The sequence below is a fragment of the Centruroides sculpturatus genome, unplaced genomic scaffold, assembly GCF_000671375.1.
Source record: "Centruroides sculpturatus isolate CEXI.00-Female unplaced genomic scaffold, Cexi_2.0 scaffold314, whole genome shotgun sequence".
NCBI classification, from domain to species: domain Eukaryota; kingdom Metazoa; phylum Arthropoda; class Arachnida; order Scorpiones; family Buthidae; genus Centruroides; species Centruroides sculpturatus.
Genome location: NW_019384542.1, coordinates 245,034 through 264,137, shown reverse-complemented (window position 1 = coordinate 264,137; position 19,104 = coordinate 245,034). Strand labels below are relative to the sequence as shown.

Sequence of the window (19,104 nt, the reverse complement as noted above, 5' to 3'; positions counted from 1 at the left end):
TAGTTATTTTTTTATTCTAATTAACAACTTCACCTTTTTATAATTGCTAAATTATTAAAATTAAAAATTAAACACTATTACATAAAAGTAGTTTATCCTGCTATTAATCCACAAAAGTAAATATATATAGCTTCAAAACAGTGGAAAAAAAGCCATTTATTTTTTTATCATTAATGAATTCTTTAGTCTGTTACAAAAGTATAAATTTATACCTTTAAATTTTATAAAGTTTTAATACACTGGAAAGAAATTGGGAATTATGTTTTGTTAGGCAATAAAAATTATTAAAGTAAAAAAATGATAAATATTTGTAATTTATTGGTATTATTTATCAATTTTCACATTTTGTTCTCATTTTTTTTTATATCAATTCATTAACACCTTACCTCAAATTGAGGGTGTGAATGATAATTGCATAGGGGTTCAGAAAGGGTTCAAATATTTTGGAAAAATGTAATCGATGTTACATTATCATAAATATTGCAGATTCTCTCAAATTCACGATAAAGCATTTTTAAAATTTAAAAATGCTTATTGATCTGGAAATATATTATGTTAAGGACTCTTTCATCCACAGAGTTTTGCAATGCTCTCCTCAGTGTTGCATTTTATAATAATTCTTTACATAAACAATTAATGTTAGTTTTAAAACTGACCTGCAACTATCAGTAAAAATAAATGTTTCTATTAACTGTCAAAACATTAAACCAAAATTTTTTTAAAATTAAACAATTTGATGTGAATTAAAGTTCTGATTTTGAGTGATTTTAAAATATATTATTACAATATAATAGAACAATAAATAAGATTTATTCCTTCCATAAAATTAAAATTAATTCATTATATGTCATTGTGAAAGGTTCAGCACTACGTGCCTCAGAAAAATTTTCAGTGTTTTCAGAAGATGCTTTTAATGAAATCAGACAAGGAAAGCAGTTAAGCACATAAGGAAACACACAAAAATTTTATAAAAGACAGATTTGTACATCTAATGATGTCCTCTAATACTAAAAATGTTTCAATAGAAAAACAGATTCTAGTATATTCGTAATAAAGATTGCAGCATTATTTCTTGCTGCCAGCAGATGGCTACACTTAGCCATCTGCTGGTAGCAAGAAATAATATCAATAATTATATTGGTCAGCCATATTCAGCAAATGAAATTAACAAAACAGCTAAGCAGACAAATTCCCTGACTTTCCATGACTTTATCCGAACACTAATGAAAATCCCTGACTTTCCAGGTGTGTAGGAACCCTGTATTTATTTATATTCATAGTTTTGTTGAAATGAGTTTAAATTATATTTCAAAACAACAAATACTTATCCTATTAATATTTGTCTGATAAAGATATCCCAAATATTTGTCAGATAAAGAATTATTTTAAGAAACCTTCAAAAAAAGTTCAAAAACTACACACGCTTTTCTTAATTGGTGACTATATACATTGAATATTTGCTTCCAATGAAGTATAAATGAACTTTGTCACTTTTATTTTCGTCCTTTCTTTTTTTACTTATGTATCTTTTTATAGACTTGTTCCACTGTATTTTACAGAAATATTTGCAAAAGTTAAAAATCTGACTAAGTAATGATGAAAGTAATTCGTAGTAGAGCAATATGTAACAAGACAATTTAAAATGATATATTTTAAGAGGCAATAATTATATTTCATAGAAACGATACAATTTTAAAAAAATCTTATTAATAAGCTTTTTTAAATGTTTTCAATGTACATGCATTATTATATTTTACAATGGACATGATATAAATTAATAATATTTGGATGAGAAAACACTGATTAATTAAATGGTAACAACACCACTTAACCACTTTTAGCCAGTTGCATGCTAAAACTGGTTAAGTGGTGTTGAGATGTTTTTGATGGTGGATTAATCTGTAGGCAGTAACATCACAGATTTGATCACTAAAATAAATTTTTATAGTCAATTGAAAGAAATTTTTGAATATATGCAATTTTTCCATAAAATATAATGGAACAGGTTCACAGTAAAGTATACTGATAAAATAAAATAAAAAAAGTTAAATTTCCTAAAGAAAAGTTGACAGAAAAGAGAAAAAAAATTGACAACACTATAAATTCAAATACAAAGGTCTCACATAGATACAACTGTGTCGTTTGGCCAAGCCTTCATGCCAAAAATAACAGTGGCCCTTACTGTTTGAAATATCATAAATTGTAAAGTTGTAACATGAGAGTTTCCTTTTGTAGTATAAGGCAAAGTATAAATTAGGCAAGGCAAGACATTTAATAATTATTTATATCATTCCGTGGTATAAACAATAAATTCCTATACAAATAAAAATAATTTATTGTTAATTTAAAATCATCGCTAGGGCGCCTCTAGTGGCCGTTTTTTGGCATACTGTTACACGGATCGACAGATGGACACACGTTCATTGGGTTATATAGATAGATAGATTTAGAATGCAAGAGTTGCAACTTTATATGAGACTTTCTTTCACCAAGAATGCAATTAAGTGAAAGCTGAAAACTGTTACAACTCAAAATATAACTTATTCAGAAGTTTTATGATTTTACTTTTTTATATTTTGGCCCATAAAATCAAACTTAATCTTGAATCTGGCCCACTATTTGGATTGAACATCCCTAATCCAGATGCTTAATATAGCTACCAAGAGATAATATTACATAATAATCACTTCTATTGCCTTCACTTATACTTTACAGTATGATACCATACAATTAATCTATATATATAAAATTGCTTGTCCTGAATGACTGATTCATCATCGCCCAGAGCAAACCGCTGAACCTAGAGAGGTGAAATTTGGTACACAGTTACATCATGAAAATGCACACTAAGAAGGGATTTTTTGAAATTCTCCCGTGAGGAGAGCGAGAGCATTAAGGTTTAACTGGAAAAATGGCTTCTACTGTACTATTTTAGATGTGGTTTTTTTGTTTTTAACTGCGTATTAGTAGAGTATGCCAAGGGAATGCACACTTAGAAGGAATTTTTCGAAATTCCTCAGTGGGGGGAGCATTAAGGCTTAACCGGAAGAACAGCTTCTACTGTACTATTTTACATGCAATTTTTTGTTACGTTTAGTCTTCATTAAGTACTTAAAGTGTATTAAATTAATAACATTTCAGTCATTGTTATAAATATTTTTATATATTTCAATTTTTTAACCAAATGTTTGAACCTTTTTAAATTCGAATTTGTTATTGCGTATTGGTTCGATTATAGAATGATTGTAAACGCTCCAGAAAATTCATCAAATTGAAAATAGTTTTTTTGATTCTCAGCAATTCTCATCATTCTCGTCAGTAGATGTTATATAACAATTACTATGGTTGTTGAAATACAGAATATAAATGGGGTTTGCTTGCAAAACCTCCGCAGGCAAAGTCGCAGGTAACAGCTAGTATGATATAATTTAGTAGCAGAGCAAGTATACTAGTGTATGGTCTGTAATTTTTTAAATATCTTCCAGATTACATGTAATTTTGGATTAATAAATCGGGATTGAAATGTAACCTCTACATAAAATATAAGTTTCCTATATAGTAATAAAAACAACAATTATACAAAAACAATACAGTCGACCCCCCTATAACACTGTTGATTATTCCGTTTTATATGAATTCCATGTTGTACGAGTCACTTAGATTTTACAAATACGTGTGTTGGGCTGTGAACGGCTCATGTATTTGTAAAATCTAAGTGACTCGTACAACACGGAATTCATATAAAATGGAATATTCAACAGTGTTATAGGGGGGTCGACTGTGTTTCAAATTTTCAGACTTATGTATCTGAAATAATAAAAAAAATAATGATCTAATACATGCCCTTATAATTTATCTACAGTGAAAAAATCTTCTTATACAAGTCTTCATGACATTTCATTGCAATAAAAAATTTCCTTCTAAAATTAATTACTATAAAAAATATTAATTAACAAGGAACAAGACCAATTAAAAATCACACTTTTTAACAAAGTTTTCATCAATTAAAAAAATTAAGAGAGTAATTTCTAATATTTTTGGAATTAGATTACATAAAAATTAAATTATAAAACTGAATCATAACAAGTATTGTAATTTCACAATTAATAGTTTGGAAAAATCAGAAAACCCCCAATAAATCAACTTATTTCTAAAAAAATTAAATAAAAATACAATAAACTATATTTCATATCATACTGAAAGAGTCTTGGTTTTCCCACAGATTACTCTGCTGCCAGCCTCCATAGGTAAATTTTAGAAACAAATTTGCCAAACCTAAAAACATTTGGTTCAATTTTTGTTGTTTTTGAAAAGTCCTAGTTTATGCATTTAAAGTTTAAAAATTAATTAAGTTTAAATTAAACATTTGATTAATGTTTTTGTTAAATTAGGCAATTTTTGGATAGTACAATTGTAATAATTTGTATTGTAACATGTAAACTGATTGTGTAATTAGTCAGCATAGTAAATGCAAAACACAAGTGTATACTGCAGATTACCAATGACTATATCAGTATGTATGTTAATAATCAGAAATAAATAATAAAATATTAAGTATCAAAATTAAATATGGAAAATGAATAAAATGAAAGCCTACTAAGAATTTTTGAAAATTCTTATTTTACCTCTTTCATATAAATTGTCATCAGAACTTGAATAATGGATATGGCAGGAATTTGGAGGACTAGGTGGTGGACTAGAATATTCTGAACTTGAAGAACTCTCACTATTAATTTGTGGGTAATTATCTGTTGCCACAGATGAATGTTGATGTAAAAGTACCTTATTACTGTTACTATTACATATCTTGTTAGGTAAATGTTTTGTTAATCCATTCGATGGAATGCTACACCTGAAAAAAAAACTATTATTATTATTATGCTTGTTTATATCCTATTTCCAATATGCACCTAAATCTTGATGTTATAATAGATTAGTTTCATGTATCAAAATCATATTAATTGAGAATAACATTTATATTGGAAATAGGGGATAATCTCCAAAATTCCATATTTCCATATGAATAAATGAGCCATTGTTTTTGAAAGTGGTATAAGTCCATTCATTCATACATTGAGATATTTAAGGGTTTGTGTTTGAATCAACTAAAAAATATTGGCAAACATTAATAAATTTGTGTAATGTTTTTAAAACTATAAACTTGTTAAATTTTATTATGTAATAATAATTAATTAAATTGTTAAAGAAAATAAACAATTTTTTTAGCTTCAAATGAACTTATACCATTTTCAATAATATTTTATGAAAAATTTGAACAATAGCAATTTTAAATTTATATTTTAATTAAAGTTGGCTTTTCTAAAACGTATTTTTTTAATGTAGAAAATAATAATTACAATGAAAACATGCAAGTAAAAAATAATTGACTTTATTAAGAAATATTTTCAGTTATATTATATAAGAATTTACAAATAAACGACTATGAAAGTAAATTACGGGGATGATACAAAAAGTAAGGTAACAAGAGCTCTCATGGGTGTCATATTCCTCCTCTTGTTCAAATTTCCCATTAGGGCAGCAGCAGAAGACCACAGCTTTATCGCACAGGTGCTAGATGGTGCAAATGTTGCGTCAGATTCTCGCAATGTCATTTTGAAAATGGCTGCACTCACAGAAATGTGGTCACACCTGTTTTGTGACATGACCTGTTTTGTGACATTTGGTCTGAAGGGCAACTCAGACCAAATCAAACTACTAGTAGAAATTCATCGTTGACTTGTTGAAATGTATAGTGGTAATGTCATGTCATAAAATAGGTGTGGATTTGGTGCACCGAGTTTGATAAAGGCAGGACAGATGTGCAAACTGAATTGCTATGATGCTTCAAGTGGGAGATACTAGAACATCCTCCTTATAGCCCCAACCTGGATCTCTCTGATTTCCATCTCTTCAGACCTTTGAAGAAGCATCTGGGTGGTAGGCAATTCCAAATTGATATGGAAGGTCAGCAAGCTATCATGGCATGGTTGAAGGGACTTAATGCAGATTTCTTCTCTGCTGGCATCGATGCCTTGTATATCGTTGGAATAAATGTTTGGACAAGCATGGTGACTATGTTAAAAATAATATGTACCAGTGCCATAATAATCTGTATCACTATATTTGCCTGCAAAATAAAATTTGAACAGGAGAGCTTGTGTTACCTTACTTTTTGAATCACCCTTGTACTTCGTTAAGATAACTAATAACAAGAAATGTATTCATATTTCTCATTTACACTTAGTATTAGCTATTATCCACTATAAAGACTAAGGAAAGTTGTTTCAATTATTGATTATTACAAAGGAACTTATTCCACTTTCAAAAAACATTCTTGCCATAACATTTTATAGTGTTGATTCATTTATGAAAATATTATATACCATTGACTTTATTATTATAAATATAAAAGGAAGACATATATGTTTCATTGAAACAATCATTAACTCATTTTTTTCCAAATGTGGACTTATACAACTTTTTAAAAAAAAGGGTTAAATGTTAGTCTTCATTTACATGACTGAGTTACACAAAAACTCACAGAATCAAGTTGCCATATAAAGTTAGGATTAAGCATAGAATTCCAGTAAATATAATTTTTACATTTTCAACTCTTTTTGTTGAATGGTAATGACCAAATATTATTCAAAACACTATAATTTCACTTTAAATAATACATTTCTTTATTACTATTTATATAGCATATACAGTGTTTCATGTAAGGTATTATAAGTCAATTACATAAAAAATATGCTTTTAATAAAAAAATTGCTAAGAACAAATGTTTAATTTGAGTGTCTTTTTAATGCTATAAAAATAAAGTAACACTCATCCTCCCTTCTGAGTGAGATGGGATGCAACTTTAAAATTTCAAATGAAACCCCTCACTTTTTTAAATTTTTTGACTCAGGATACCTTGAAATATTGATTAATGCAAAAACTTTGGGGTTTTCTGTATGTACGAATGTTAGTGTATGTGTGGGGATACAGTTACCTTCTTTGAAGCTTAACTTATGTGCCTTTTGTTGAAAATTTTTGAAATTTTGCAGGGAGGTTTGTGTATTAGGAGGATTGATGCTATTAAATTTTAGTGGTAAAGGTCAACAGGGTGTGGAGATAGAGGGTTGTGTGTCATATCTTCAGTAAGGTTAGACTAAATGACAATTTTACTGGTTTTTAGCATTTATAATTTTTTATAAAAATCATCCTTACCTTCAAAATTAAGCTTTTTCCCATTTTATAACTGAAAATATATAAAGGTTTTTAAAATAAAATATCATAAGAGATTGTGCCATGTATAGTTTTAAATGTTGACAGGAAAGTTAAGCAACTTGTTGCTAGATATTTTATGGTATTAAAAGGGGTCCGCAGAAATATTAAACTTTTATTCTTATTAATTTTTTTATTAGTAACATTTTCCAAGTTATTGACTTATAACATATTCATATAATTTTTTAAAAATTATATGAAGTGTTTCATATAATATAATTAATCTGAGAATATAATTTACAGACCTTTCTAAATTACATTGTCAAAATAAATATTAGAAATAATAAACTGTATAAAAGCATGTATGCATTTATAGAATCTAATTTGCATTCCATTACATCTTTAATAGGTCTTTTATGATTAAAGTGACAATGTAGATACAGGATTTTTTTTTATAGTATCTTCTTGAGTTATAGAAGCTCCCTTCTTACTTTAAACTTGTCTCAACATATGTTATAAGCATATAAGTTATACACAGGTAAAATTATTATTCATTACTGTGTATTTTTGCCAATTGGATGCATCTTATAGTGTAAAAGTTACAAAAAAGTTTTGAATTATTGTTCTCATTGTAGCTAGATAGTAAAAATATAGCAGGACATTTTTTAAAACAGCAAAATAGTCTACCAATAAACATCAAAGTTGTTAATCTTCAGTGTTCCTGTCTTTAACATTATTATTTTTTAAAGAGTCAGCTATTGTATTTTTACAAATTTTAAAAATAATTACACATCTTTGATTTTGTAAAAAATATTTAATTCTAAATATATTATCATTACTTAACTACAGAATTTCTAAACTGAATTTTATTGAAAATATAAAAATTAGAAGTATATATCATATTAAACACACTATTTCTGAATTTAATGAAACCTATAAATATAATAAAGTTTTTCTAAATTTACTTACTTGAAATCAAACAATTTTCTTAGAACTTCAACAGAATGATGATTCAAGCCTAATCTTGTTAAATCATCATCATCATCTCTATTTTCTAGATTCTTAAAAAAAAATATTTTGATAAATGAATAAAATCATGAAAAAATATTTAATAAGTAAAACAACATTAATATGAATAAATCATTAAATTATATTAAAGTATCTTGCTTTCAAGAAAACAAGATGTAAATTTTTTAAATATATAAATTAAATGAAAATTTGCTTAGAATTCCTCTATTCAAAAAACTGATTTAATTAACTTAATCATTTAATTATTAAATTATATTGTGTAGAAAAGTATTTCTCTATCTTTTATTAGAAAATATCACTTGATTCATACTAATACTTAAAAAATAATTTGAATTTATTTAATTTTTTTTAGTAATAGAAATGCTTTGGAGTTTTGAATTTATTAAAACTCCAAAGCATTTTTCTAATTTTTTTCATAATTCATTAAATAATGAAATATAGCATTAATAAAGTTTAAATTCTTTTTACATTTACAATATAAAAATTTGAATTATACTCCAGTGTTCTATGAACTAGTTCTGTAAATAGGAATCAGTTTAATAATGGCTTTTTAAAGACATAAAAAGAATATTGGAGTGACTGTATCTGTAGTCGACACTGTACCAGTTACTGTGCTTTTATTACTATGCTTAACGTGTTGAAGCACCCTCTATTAATCTGTACCACTGAGGGTCAATTAACATACCATCTGAAATATTAACTAAATTTTCTTTGGGATGTTTTCTTATTTCTACATGTTCCTTGAATTTTCTTTTTATAAGCATCTTTTGCTAAATGCAAAATTTTTATATTACTTCTATTAATTTGACATTTTTTTATTTTTTGTGTGAGTGTACCAAAGAAAATTTAGTTAATATTTCAGATGGTATGTTAATTGACCCTCAATGGTACAGATTAATAGAGGGCACTTCAACACGTTAAGCATAGTAATAAAAGCACAGTCCAAGATCCATTGTACAATTTGTTCGGATAAATTAGAATTACTGGATAACATCTTTAGTTGGTATGTCTTTATATGTCATTGTTGTTCAAGAATTTAACTGTATAGTAATTAATTTTTAACAATTTTAAATTACAGTATGTTATATATTATATTATATTAACACTTATACAGTCTTCACTTGGGAGAACTGAAATGCACCCACTTTAAGTGTATTGAATAATGGAAAAATAATATGTAAGTTTAAGAAATTTTTAGATAGAATTGTATATTTTTATGTAATTAAGTGTGTTAAGCCATTGTAATTTATTTTATAAAAATTTTTTATGTAAAATAGTAGACTGTTGTGTATATTCATGGAAGATACAATTGTAGAAAAATGAAAATTTAATTTATGTCTTTATATGATATGTAAGTGATTTGTCATGTAAAAAATATTTTTTTGTGATATCTGAGTAATGTCATGGCCCTAATTATATTATCATTTTTTTTTTGTACAGCACTGAAGAGGGTTGGGAACTTAAACCAATCCGAAATGCATTTGTAGTCCAATTTACAAAATAAAGCTGTTTCTAACCAGAAAGCTTTACACACATTCCTTAAAATTATCTGATCTTATATTTACTAGTGAGATTCCTAAATTTGTTTTTTTAAAACAGTCAAAAACAGGTTTCACCAGCTCAGAAAGGATGTGTGTAAAACTTATTTAATTGGGTGGAAAATACATGTGTATTTTCTGACACATACATGTGTATGCTTTCTGAGTTGGATATTGTACTCGTATCAATTAAATAAAGATGGAAAACCACCAAGTGTTAAAATAGTATCACAACTTGTGTTTGTGAATAATAGAAATTAAGAAAACACGGTTTCAGAAGATTGATAAAATTCTTTATACGTTGAGAAATAATTTAATAAGTTTTGTAAATTACTACATTCAATCCAGTCAGTTATATCCGATGGTTTTTTGTCTATAAAATTTAATCTATTAATTTTTTTGGTAATAAAATTGACTTGCCATTGATCTTTCACTGATAATTGATGCTTTTTAACATAATCTATAGCCCAAGATTGCTCTTGAAAAATTAATTTTGTGATCAGTGCTACCCAAACCACTACTACTACTACTATTTACACCACAGACTTCTACGCACATATTTTTTTCTGCGAGTTTTAATACAATTTTTTTCCAATAAACATCCAAGAACAGCCAGTACGTCATCATCAGATGCTGACTTACTGAGAGATTTTCCTTCTTGTGTGTGGGCGATAGGAAATTCTGAATTTCCTCAAAGGATTTCCTTAATGTGTGTGGCCCCCTTAAGTTCCATAATCATTTTGACTTAGACCCTGTTTTTACTCCTGGTTAAATAATTTCTTCTTAGGTGCAGGACTTATCCCATACCTACAAAATTAAATTAGGCAATTATAAATTTTCCAATTTTGTTCCAACCTGTAGTATTCAACAAGGTTCAATTTTAAGTGGATTTTGTTTTTTTCAATTTATATTAACAATATTTTAGGTCAACTTAAATGAATGACAATTACTTGTGCCAATGATATCAAATTTGTTAATTACAATACTGATACACTTCAGTCTGATCTGCAACTTCTAACAACCCTTCTTGCTAAAGCCAATTTAAAAATTAATCCACAAAAAACCATCATCATAAGCTACTCTTTATTATGCAATATTCCTCAACCTACATTCTCTATTAACACACATATCAAATACAGTAGAGCGTCATTTATCCGAAAGAATTCCAGTCGGCAAATTTAAATTTTCGCTAGTGCTGTGGCACTGCAATCTTTGACTATATCTTGGGCTACTCCAATATTTTTTTGGTTGGTGTTTGTGTTTTAGCTGGCAGCACTGGCACTTTTGTGTGGTGTTTTTCTGAGGATTGTGTGTGGTGCTAAATCGAACGTTTTTGATACTAGATCAACTTCTAAAGTATATTTTTTGGTTTTTATATTTTTCAATATATTTATTTTGTTTGTGCAAAATAAAGAAATAATTTTTAACAATACAATAGCCATGATTATTATTTTAAAAAGTTTATGTTAAACTTAACATCAACGAAAATTCAACGCGAAGCAACACGCAATGGAGAAAAATTTCAACAAGGGGTAGGTTAATATATTTTTTCGTACATAATCGGTTATCTGAAAAATAAGTTATCCGAACAACCCCAGTCCCCAATTGATTCGGATAAACGACGCTCTACTGTACATTTCTTCAGTCAATGACCTTGGTATAATCGGGATAACAGACTCGTGTTTAAAAATCACATAGATAAAANACACAGTAATGGCGACAGGCCTTCCTTTTTAGGCTACATGCCGCCAAAAGGTAAAAAAAGTCCTTTAAAAAACACAAACATCCAATTAAAAGTAAAGGAATCGGTGATACAGACGTCTTACTTCTTATCCATGTGGCCAATGGGTGGTTCTGCTTTATATCTACTAAAAAAGCGCTGGAATATGTAGATTGTCTTTGATATATTTTAATAATAATCCAGCCATCGGACGGAAAAATTCAACAAAAAGAAATTTTAATGTACCGTCGCCAGGGGGCAGCTTCAAAATCTACATATTCCAGCGCTTTTTTAGTAGATATAAAGCAGAAACACCCATTGGCCAGATGGATAAGAAGTAAGACGTCTGTGTCACCGATTCCTTTACTTTTTAATTGGATGTTTGTGTTTTTAAAGGACTTTTTTTACCTTTTGGCGGCATGTAGCCTACAAAGAAAGGCCTGTGGCCATTATTGTGTATGTCTTAAACGCAAAATAAACGGTGCTCCTTATTGGACAGACTTGTCTTTGATATATTTTAATAATAATCCAGCCATCAGACGGAAAAATCCAACAAAACAAAATTTTAAATGTACCGTCGCCAGGGGGCAGCTTCAAAATCTACATATTCCAGCGCTTTTTTAGTAGATATAAAGCAGAAACACCCATTGGCCAGATGGATAAGAAGTAAGACATCTGTGTCACCGATTCCTTTACTTTTTAATTGGATGTTTGTGTTTTTAAAGGACTTTTTTTTTTTACCTTTTGGCGGCATGTAGCCTACAAAGAAAGGCCTGTCGCCATTATTGTGTATGTCTTAAACGCAAAATAAATGGTGCTCCTTATTGGACAGACTTGTCTTTGATATATTTTAACTAAAAGACTGGTTAAAATCAACTTTTGTAACAATCCCTAAAACAAGTCATCCTAAAAGTTGTAGCGATTACAGACTCATTAGTCTTATGTGCCATGTTCTGAAGATATTTCTACATATTATACATGCCAGGATATATAAAAAATGTGAAATTGATCTCAAGGAAACTCAATTTGGATTCAGAAATGCTTTTGGAATAAGAGAAGCAATGTTTAGGATCAACGTCCTTCTCCAGAGATGTCGTGAACAACAAAAAGACATATTTGCTTGTTTCATAGACTATGAAAAGGCTTTCGATAGTGTGAAACACTCCAAATTAATAGAGATCCTACACCAAGTTCAATTAGATGGCAAGGACATCAGAATAATTCAAAATTTATACTGGGGTCAAACAGCAGAAGTCAAATTAGGAACAGTGAAAATAGCAGAAATTGAAATACAGAGAGGAGTCCGGCAGGACTGCATTCTTTTGCCCCTATTGTTTAATCTGTACTCAGACAAAATCTTCAAAAATGCCTTAGAAAACTCAAATTATGGGATTAAAATCAACGGCGTAATTCTTAACATCATTAGATATGCTGATGATACACTAATTATATGCGACAGCCTAGAAGGCGTACAGGTACTACTAAACAAAATTAACTCAGCAGGAATTGATGCCGGTTTCAAAATAAATGCAAACAAAACTAAATTTATGATTTTTAGTCAGACCCCACACAGAGAGGCACAACTTAACAAAACAACAAAAAAATTAAATGGGTCAAACAGTTTAAAAACTTGGGAAGCATAATTACAGAAAATCTAGATTCACGGAAAGAAATTAAATGCAGGATAGCAGCAGCTAGAACATCCTTCCAAAAAATGAAAACCCTGCTTTGCAACGACAATTTAACTTTGAAATTACAGCAACGAATGGCCGAATGTTATATTTGGTCAGTTCTCCTCTATGGTGTGGAAAGCTGGACATTAAAAAGGAATACAGAAAGAAGGCTGGAGGCATTTGAGATGTGGATTCACAGAAGGATGCTGAGAGTCCCATGGACGGATCGAGTGACCAACAACAAAATTCTAAGCAGAGCAAGAACAAGCAGAAAATTGCTGTCAACAATCAAATGCAGAAAGATTGCATACTTGGGACATATCACTAGAGGAGAAAAATACAAAATCCCACAACTAATCCTCAATGGAAAGATTGAGGGAAAGCGTAAACGAGGCTGAAGACATTTATCATGGATGGACAATATTAAAAAATGGACAGGCATACAAAACAATGGGGAGGTAATGAGAATGGCCGAAGATAGGAACTCCCTCTCCTTGGTGATCGCCGACATCCGGGGGACTGGGCATGGCACGTAAAGAAGAAAGATCTCTCAGCATTCTTATTTTTATCATTTTACAAAGTATCTTTAATTTTGATTGTTTTTTACGTGTTATTTTCTCTCAATTTAAAAATACTTGTAAACAAAATTTATACTATGCTTAGCTTTTCTTTTTCATGTTTTGTTATTTTTTTTTACTTGTTGTTTTTTGTTCCAGGCTTGTTTGTTATCTGGGGGGGGCATAAAACTGACTTTTCCTGTGTATCAATAATAAATAAATAAAACTACTTCTGTAAGAAATTCAAAAGTCCAGAAAAAATATTCAAATTGCCCACAAATTCAAATTAAAAATATTTGAATTATCCAAGCTCTATTGTAATATAATTTCAAGCAGATTTATTTTAAATTCAATATTTTAAGAATTATTTGATTAATTTACCTCATCTAGTAGTTCACTATGTAGATCACCATTACACTGCTGAAATTCTGATTTATATTGTTCCTTCTGATGAATTTTGATATTTAGATTTCCAGATTTTCCTGTTACTCTTGGAGTTTTAGGAGATTCTGAATGAGATTCAGTTTCTGATGCTGGAGGTGATTCATATAATGACGATGATGATGATGACACAGATTTATTTTTTGGAATATCATGTTTAGATCTGAAAATATGTAATAAAAAATTTAAATTATGTATTTTAAAGCTTGTTTAGTAAATTTAAAATAAAAATTGAAAATATAGTAAATTTTCTATTAATTGTAATTTTAATTTTCTTCACAAAAATTACACAGTGAAAATTACAATCCTTGACTTATCTTATGTCAAAAATTTATACAAGTAGTTCATTCTATTCTTGCAAATTATTCATCTCTGTTTAGAGATGTATCTACATGGGGCAATGTTCACCATCCCTCACATGCTGCTAGCCACAACTGCATACAGTGTAAAAAAAAAAAAAGGATGTCATAAGCAGTTGACTTCTAGGTGAAACAGAAAAACAAGCATATAAGACTCAAATACTAAGCTACAAGAACATTAAATTTTATTTTTTTTACCAGTGAGGTAAAAAAAATAAAATTTAATGCTTGTTTCTGCTCAGTCTTTTTTCATTGAGTATCACTAGCATATGGCTGCCATATCAGTATTGCAGCTCCATGCAATACTGATATGGAAGCTTTAGTTATTGTGGGCTAGTGATGTGGCAACCTACCTGCGTACCTATGTTAAGTCTATGCAAGTCATTAGCCATACAAGTGACTCAAACTCAGAAATTTCTGGCTTCATTCCCTCTATTACATTAATATCATGATTCATTGAAGTTATATTATTATTATTGTTTATTTTAAAGTTTTTATTTATTGAATTCACTTTAAACTTTAATACAGTAAAAATATGCTTGTAATTAAATCTTATTTTATTAAAATTTTTGGGCTGCAATTTGGAAAAATTGTAGACCACTGTTTGTCTGTCCATCTTTCCTTACTCTCAACAATGGAGTTAGTTAGATGAAAGAGACCAGATATGGAAAGATTAGGGCAGTAGGCCTCGATTAACTGTATATGAACTTCCAGTGCAAACCAGAAGTCATGTTATTTCAATTCAAAAATTTTCCCCTGAAAGGAGATAAATGACTAGCAAAACTCTATTGTTAATGGAAAAGTATGATGTACAGGAGCAAGCCACTACTAATTTGAGGTGAAGAACATATACAGTGGGTGATCGGTTAATGAACAGATCGGATAGCGAACAAATCGGATAATGAACACTTTCATGAAAGATTTTTATGATCGGATAACGAACACATGTTCGGATAACGAATGCTTTACTGAACAAACATAAAAATAAGCAACGGAAAATAATGAATATTGATTGATTTTCCCTTGTCTTCAGGTAACAATTCAAAACCTTTCAGAGCGTCAACCTCGACGCTCAACCCGATACTGATCAGATAGTATAATATTCCTCCGAATTTTGAAACTTTCTCTTGTAATTCCAGCTTTTTGTTTACCTTTCTGACAAATAATTTTTTATAGCATTCGCAAGACTGTCGTACAGGCACTCGTTGAGTTTTGCGTTCAGGTTTATTTACGAAAGATGAAAGTTTAACTGTCCCATCGGATATTCGTTAACGTTTTAATACCAAATTTTGAATTTCATCCGGGCCTTGCCCGGATGAAATTCAAACCTATTGCAAATCAACTAGCCCACAAAAAATTATTTTTTGTGGGCTAGTTGATTTCTGTTCTCTGAATTTTTGTAAGTGTTTTTCTGAAATTTTTATTTAAAAAAGAAACTGATAATATTATGGAGCCTAAAAAGAGGAGTGTCATTGGACAGATTCTTTAACCCCACAAACGGAAAAAACATGACTAATAAAAATGCAAGGCTGCATATATATGTATTTTTACTATTACATATAAATAAACGTAGTAAAAAGCATATATTTTTTAATTTTTGGAGTCTCTGGAACGAATTAATCAAATTCCCATAAAAACCTATGGTAAATCGATAATCGATTAATGAACAATCCGGATAACGAACAAAGTCTTGAAACGGATTATGTTTGTTAACCGATCACCCACTGTATTTTAAATTAAATAAATTAAAAATATGATTAAAAATAGCAGCCCAGCATTGTGACAATGTCACAATAAATAATTGCTTGTTACAATTAAATTTATTCTTATTTATTCATAATTTTAATATTTTGAAGCTAATATATGTTATAAATTAAAGATAATTAATGTTAATATTAAAACATATTAGTAACCATTTTAAAACATACTTTTATTTAGGATTTAAATAAGCAATCCTTTAAAATAATCAATTATTTTTCAATTGTTTTTATTATTATACTGTATCTCCAATACCCAAAGTATTAATATACTCAATGAAATAAACATCCCTATTTGTAACAAAATAATCATTTCATAAAAATCTACTTTTAAATCTACAATTAAAACTTACATCTCATCACTTAATTTCATTAATTTGTTTTATCCATAAAAACAAAATAATATTTTACTTACTTCATTTTTTTTTTACTTTGAAAAAATTTAAAACAAATTGCACATGGAAGAGTTTTTGTAAAAGCTTACCTTAAGCTTTTTTATATTAAAAATTTTTCATTTTACTTTAATCATTTGGTTTAATCAACCTTGCTTTTGGCTTTTAGAGGAAAACCTTAAATTCTAAGTGTGCAAGAGAGGAAAAAAATTATAAGCCATGTACATCATCTTGGATATATCACAGTAGTCATAAAAATAATATAAAAATTTCTTTATTTTATCAATAAATTAATATTTAAATAAACTTTTGTATACAAAAATCTCACACTTCTTTATTTCATTATCTTCAGAATATAGGAGTAAATCTATCTACATACAATTTGAGATTAAATAAGTTTCTTGCAAAAAAATATGTTTCTAAAAATTCTTTTATGTAATGAATATTCTAAATGCGTATAAATTATCGCTTTTAAAGTTAAAATTTTTAAATAATATTAATTGTCAGAATTAAAGTTATGAAACAATTTATTCAAAATTTTTGAATATTCTTCATAAAATAATATTTAATAACCTTTTTTAAGTTTATAAATTATATAAAATTTCTTAAATTCAAGAAATTACCAAATTAGTATAATTACTTTTTTCCATAATTTTAAGTTTTTAAATATTTAAGATCACTAAAATATACCCTCTCTTACCTGAGATCTTTAGGAATAATTTTGTTTGAAGATATCAATTCATCTTTTGTTGTATTTTGTGAAGTTTTGGTTTTTAATGGGGCAATAGATGAATCATTCAAATTGGAATTATATATTGTGAAAGAATGGAATTTATTATGTTCAGGAAGAATGCAACTATTAAATTGGAATGTTTCCTTTGATGGTTGAAAAAATTTTACTACATAATGACTGTTCAAAAGATGAAGAGGAAGATGAATGATCAATTGCCTGTAATTAAAAATAAATTTTTTAATTAATAAATAAATATGTATTTAAATATTAAAATAAATAATTATTTAGTAATTACATTACTTTTAATCTACATAATTGTATTTTAATTTATTAATAAAAAAAATTAAGCAAATATTATATTAAGATTGATTTGTTAGATTAAAAAAGCATTTTTTTATAATAAATTTTTTCAAATAACATCTAAAATTTATTATTTTAAATTGTTTAAAATTATAATTACTAACAACTAACAAACTTTTTTCAAAATATGAATAATAGTTAAAAATACAAAAATTAAAATTATATTTGTTTTATAAATTCTTGCCGTCATTCTATTTTAAAATGATGCTAAATACTCTGATATTGTGTTAATAATTATAAAAAAAAAGATTAATACTGAAGTAATAAATTTGAACCAATAATCCTAATGAAAATGCAATCTAAAATTCAGCTCAATACAAATTACTAATCATTTGGTGGAGCTAAACTATTGAGATATTATTATAAATCCATATCTTTTTATTCAGCTATTAAATCTAATATTGTAATTCAATAACAAATTTTAAATATTTAATTTTTATTGAAAAATGAAAATGCAAAATTATTAACTAATTAATTATTCATATTAAATTGGACTTATCATTAATTTAAATCATTTTGGCCAAATTAAGATCTCAGGTTATATCACCCAGCACTGTTTTTTTTACTAGTGATGGAATGATACTAAAATAGAGAAATTAATGATTTACATTACGAGCATGGTACATTCATTAATTAATAAACATCATGCTTACAACTGAAAAAAATTGGTAAATCCAAAATCAATCTTTTGAAAGAAATGTGAAAATTCTCCATTTATATGTGTATATGCATGCTTTTATTGTGTATTACAAGACACGATTGTAATCTTTTTCAGATAAAGTTAATATTGCAACATTTCCATCAAAGAAATTACAGCAAATTCTGTTTTACTCAAAGAACTATCCCATCATATCATATAGTGTTGCCATCTTTAGAAACTGTTTCATTGGCCAACATGATGACCAGGTAGGAAAAGATAAATGAGAAGATGCACTTTTTTTTTTCATGCTTCTTGCAATTGTCATGTCTTGTAAATGCTTTAATTTCATTGTATTTGCCTAAACGAGGTTTGGCAAGTGATGCAATGAACTGAACAAATATCATCGTCATGAGATGTAAGGAACCAAGTCCGAGCGTTATTTTATTTTACTTTTATTTTGCTTTTATTATATTTATTATTATTATATTATATTTATTTTATTATACTTATGTTTAGTTAGGACGAAGGTTTCCTCACCCGTCACCTTAGAAAGTTAAAAAGTGAAGATAAACCAACTAACCGACGACGAAAAGAAAGCGCCATAGCTAACACTCGCACTCACGTGCACGCCCGAGCGGCAGATAGAAAGTCCGCACTGAAAGGGGGGAAAGACCCCACAGACTTTTAGGAACTTGT

At 28.2% G+C, this 19,104-nt stretch overlaps 1 protein-coding gene across 1 annotated transcript in view; it reads right to left on the bottom strand.

The window, feature by feature from the left end:
• Window positions 1-19,104, bottom strand: part of LOC111623396 (zinc finger CCHC domain-containing protein 2-like) — a 68,572-nt gene that overhangs the window by 11,629 nt on the left and 37,839 nt on the right. The window contains exons 7-10 of the mRNA XM_023365960.1: window positions 17,376-17,624; window positions 14,108-14,330; window positions 8,179-8,270; window positions 4,626-4,852 (exon numbers count right to left, since the gene is read on the bottom strand). Coding sequence (XP_023221728.1) covers window positions 4,626-4,852; window positions 8,179-8,270; window positions 14,108-14,330; window positions 17,376-17,624 — 791 coding nt within the window. The remainder of the gene's footprint in view (window positions 1-4,625; window positions 4,853-8,178; window positions 8,271-14,107; window positions 14,331-17,375; window positions 17,625-19,104) is intronic.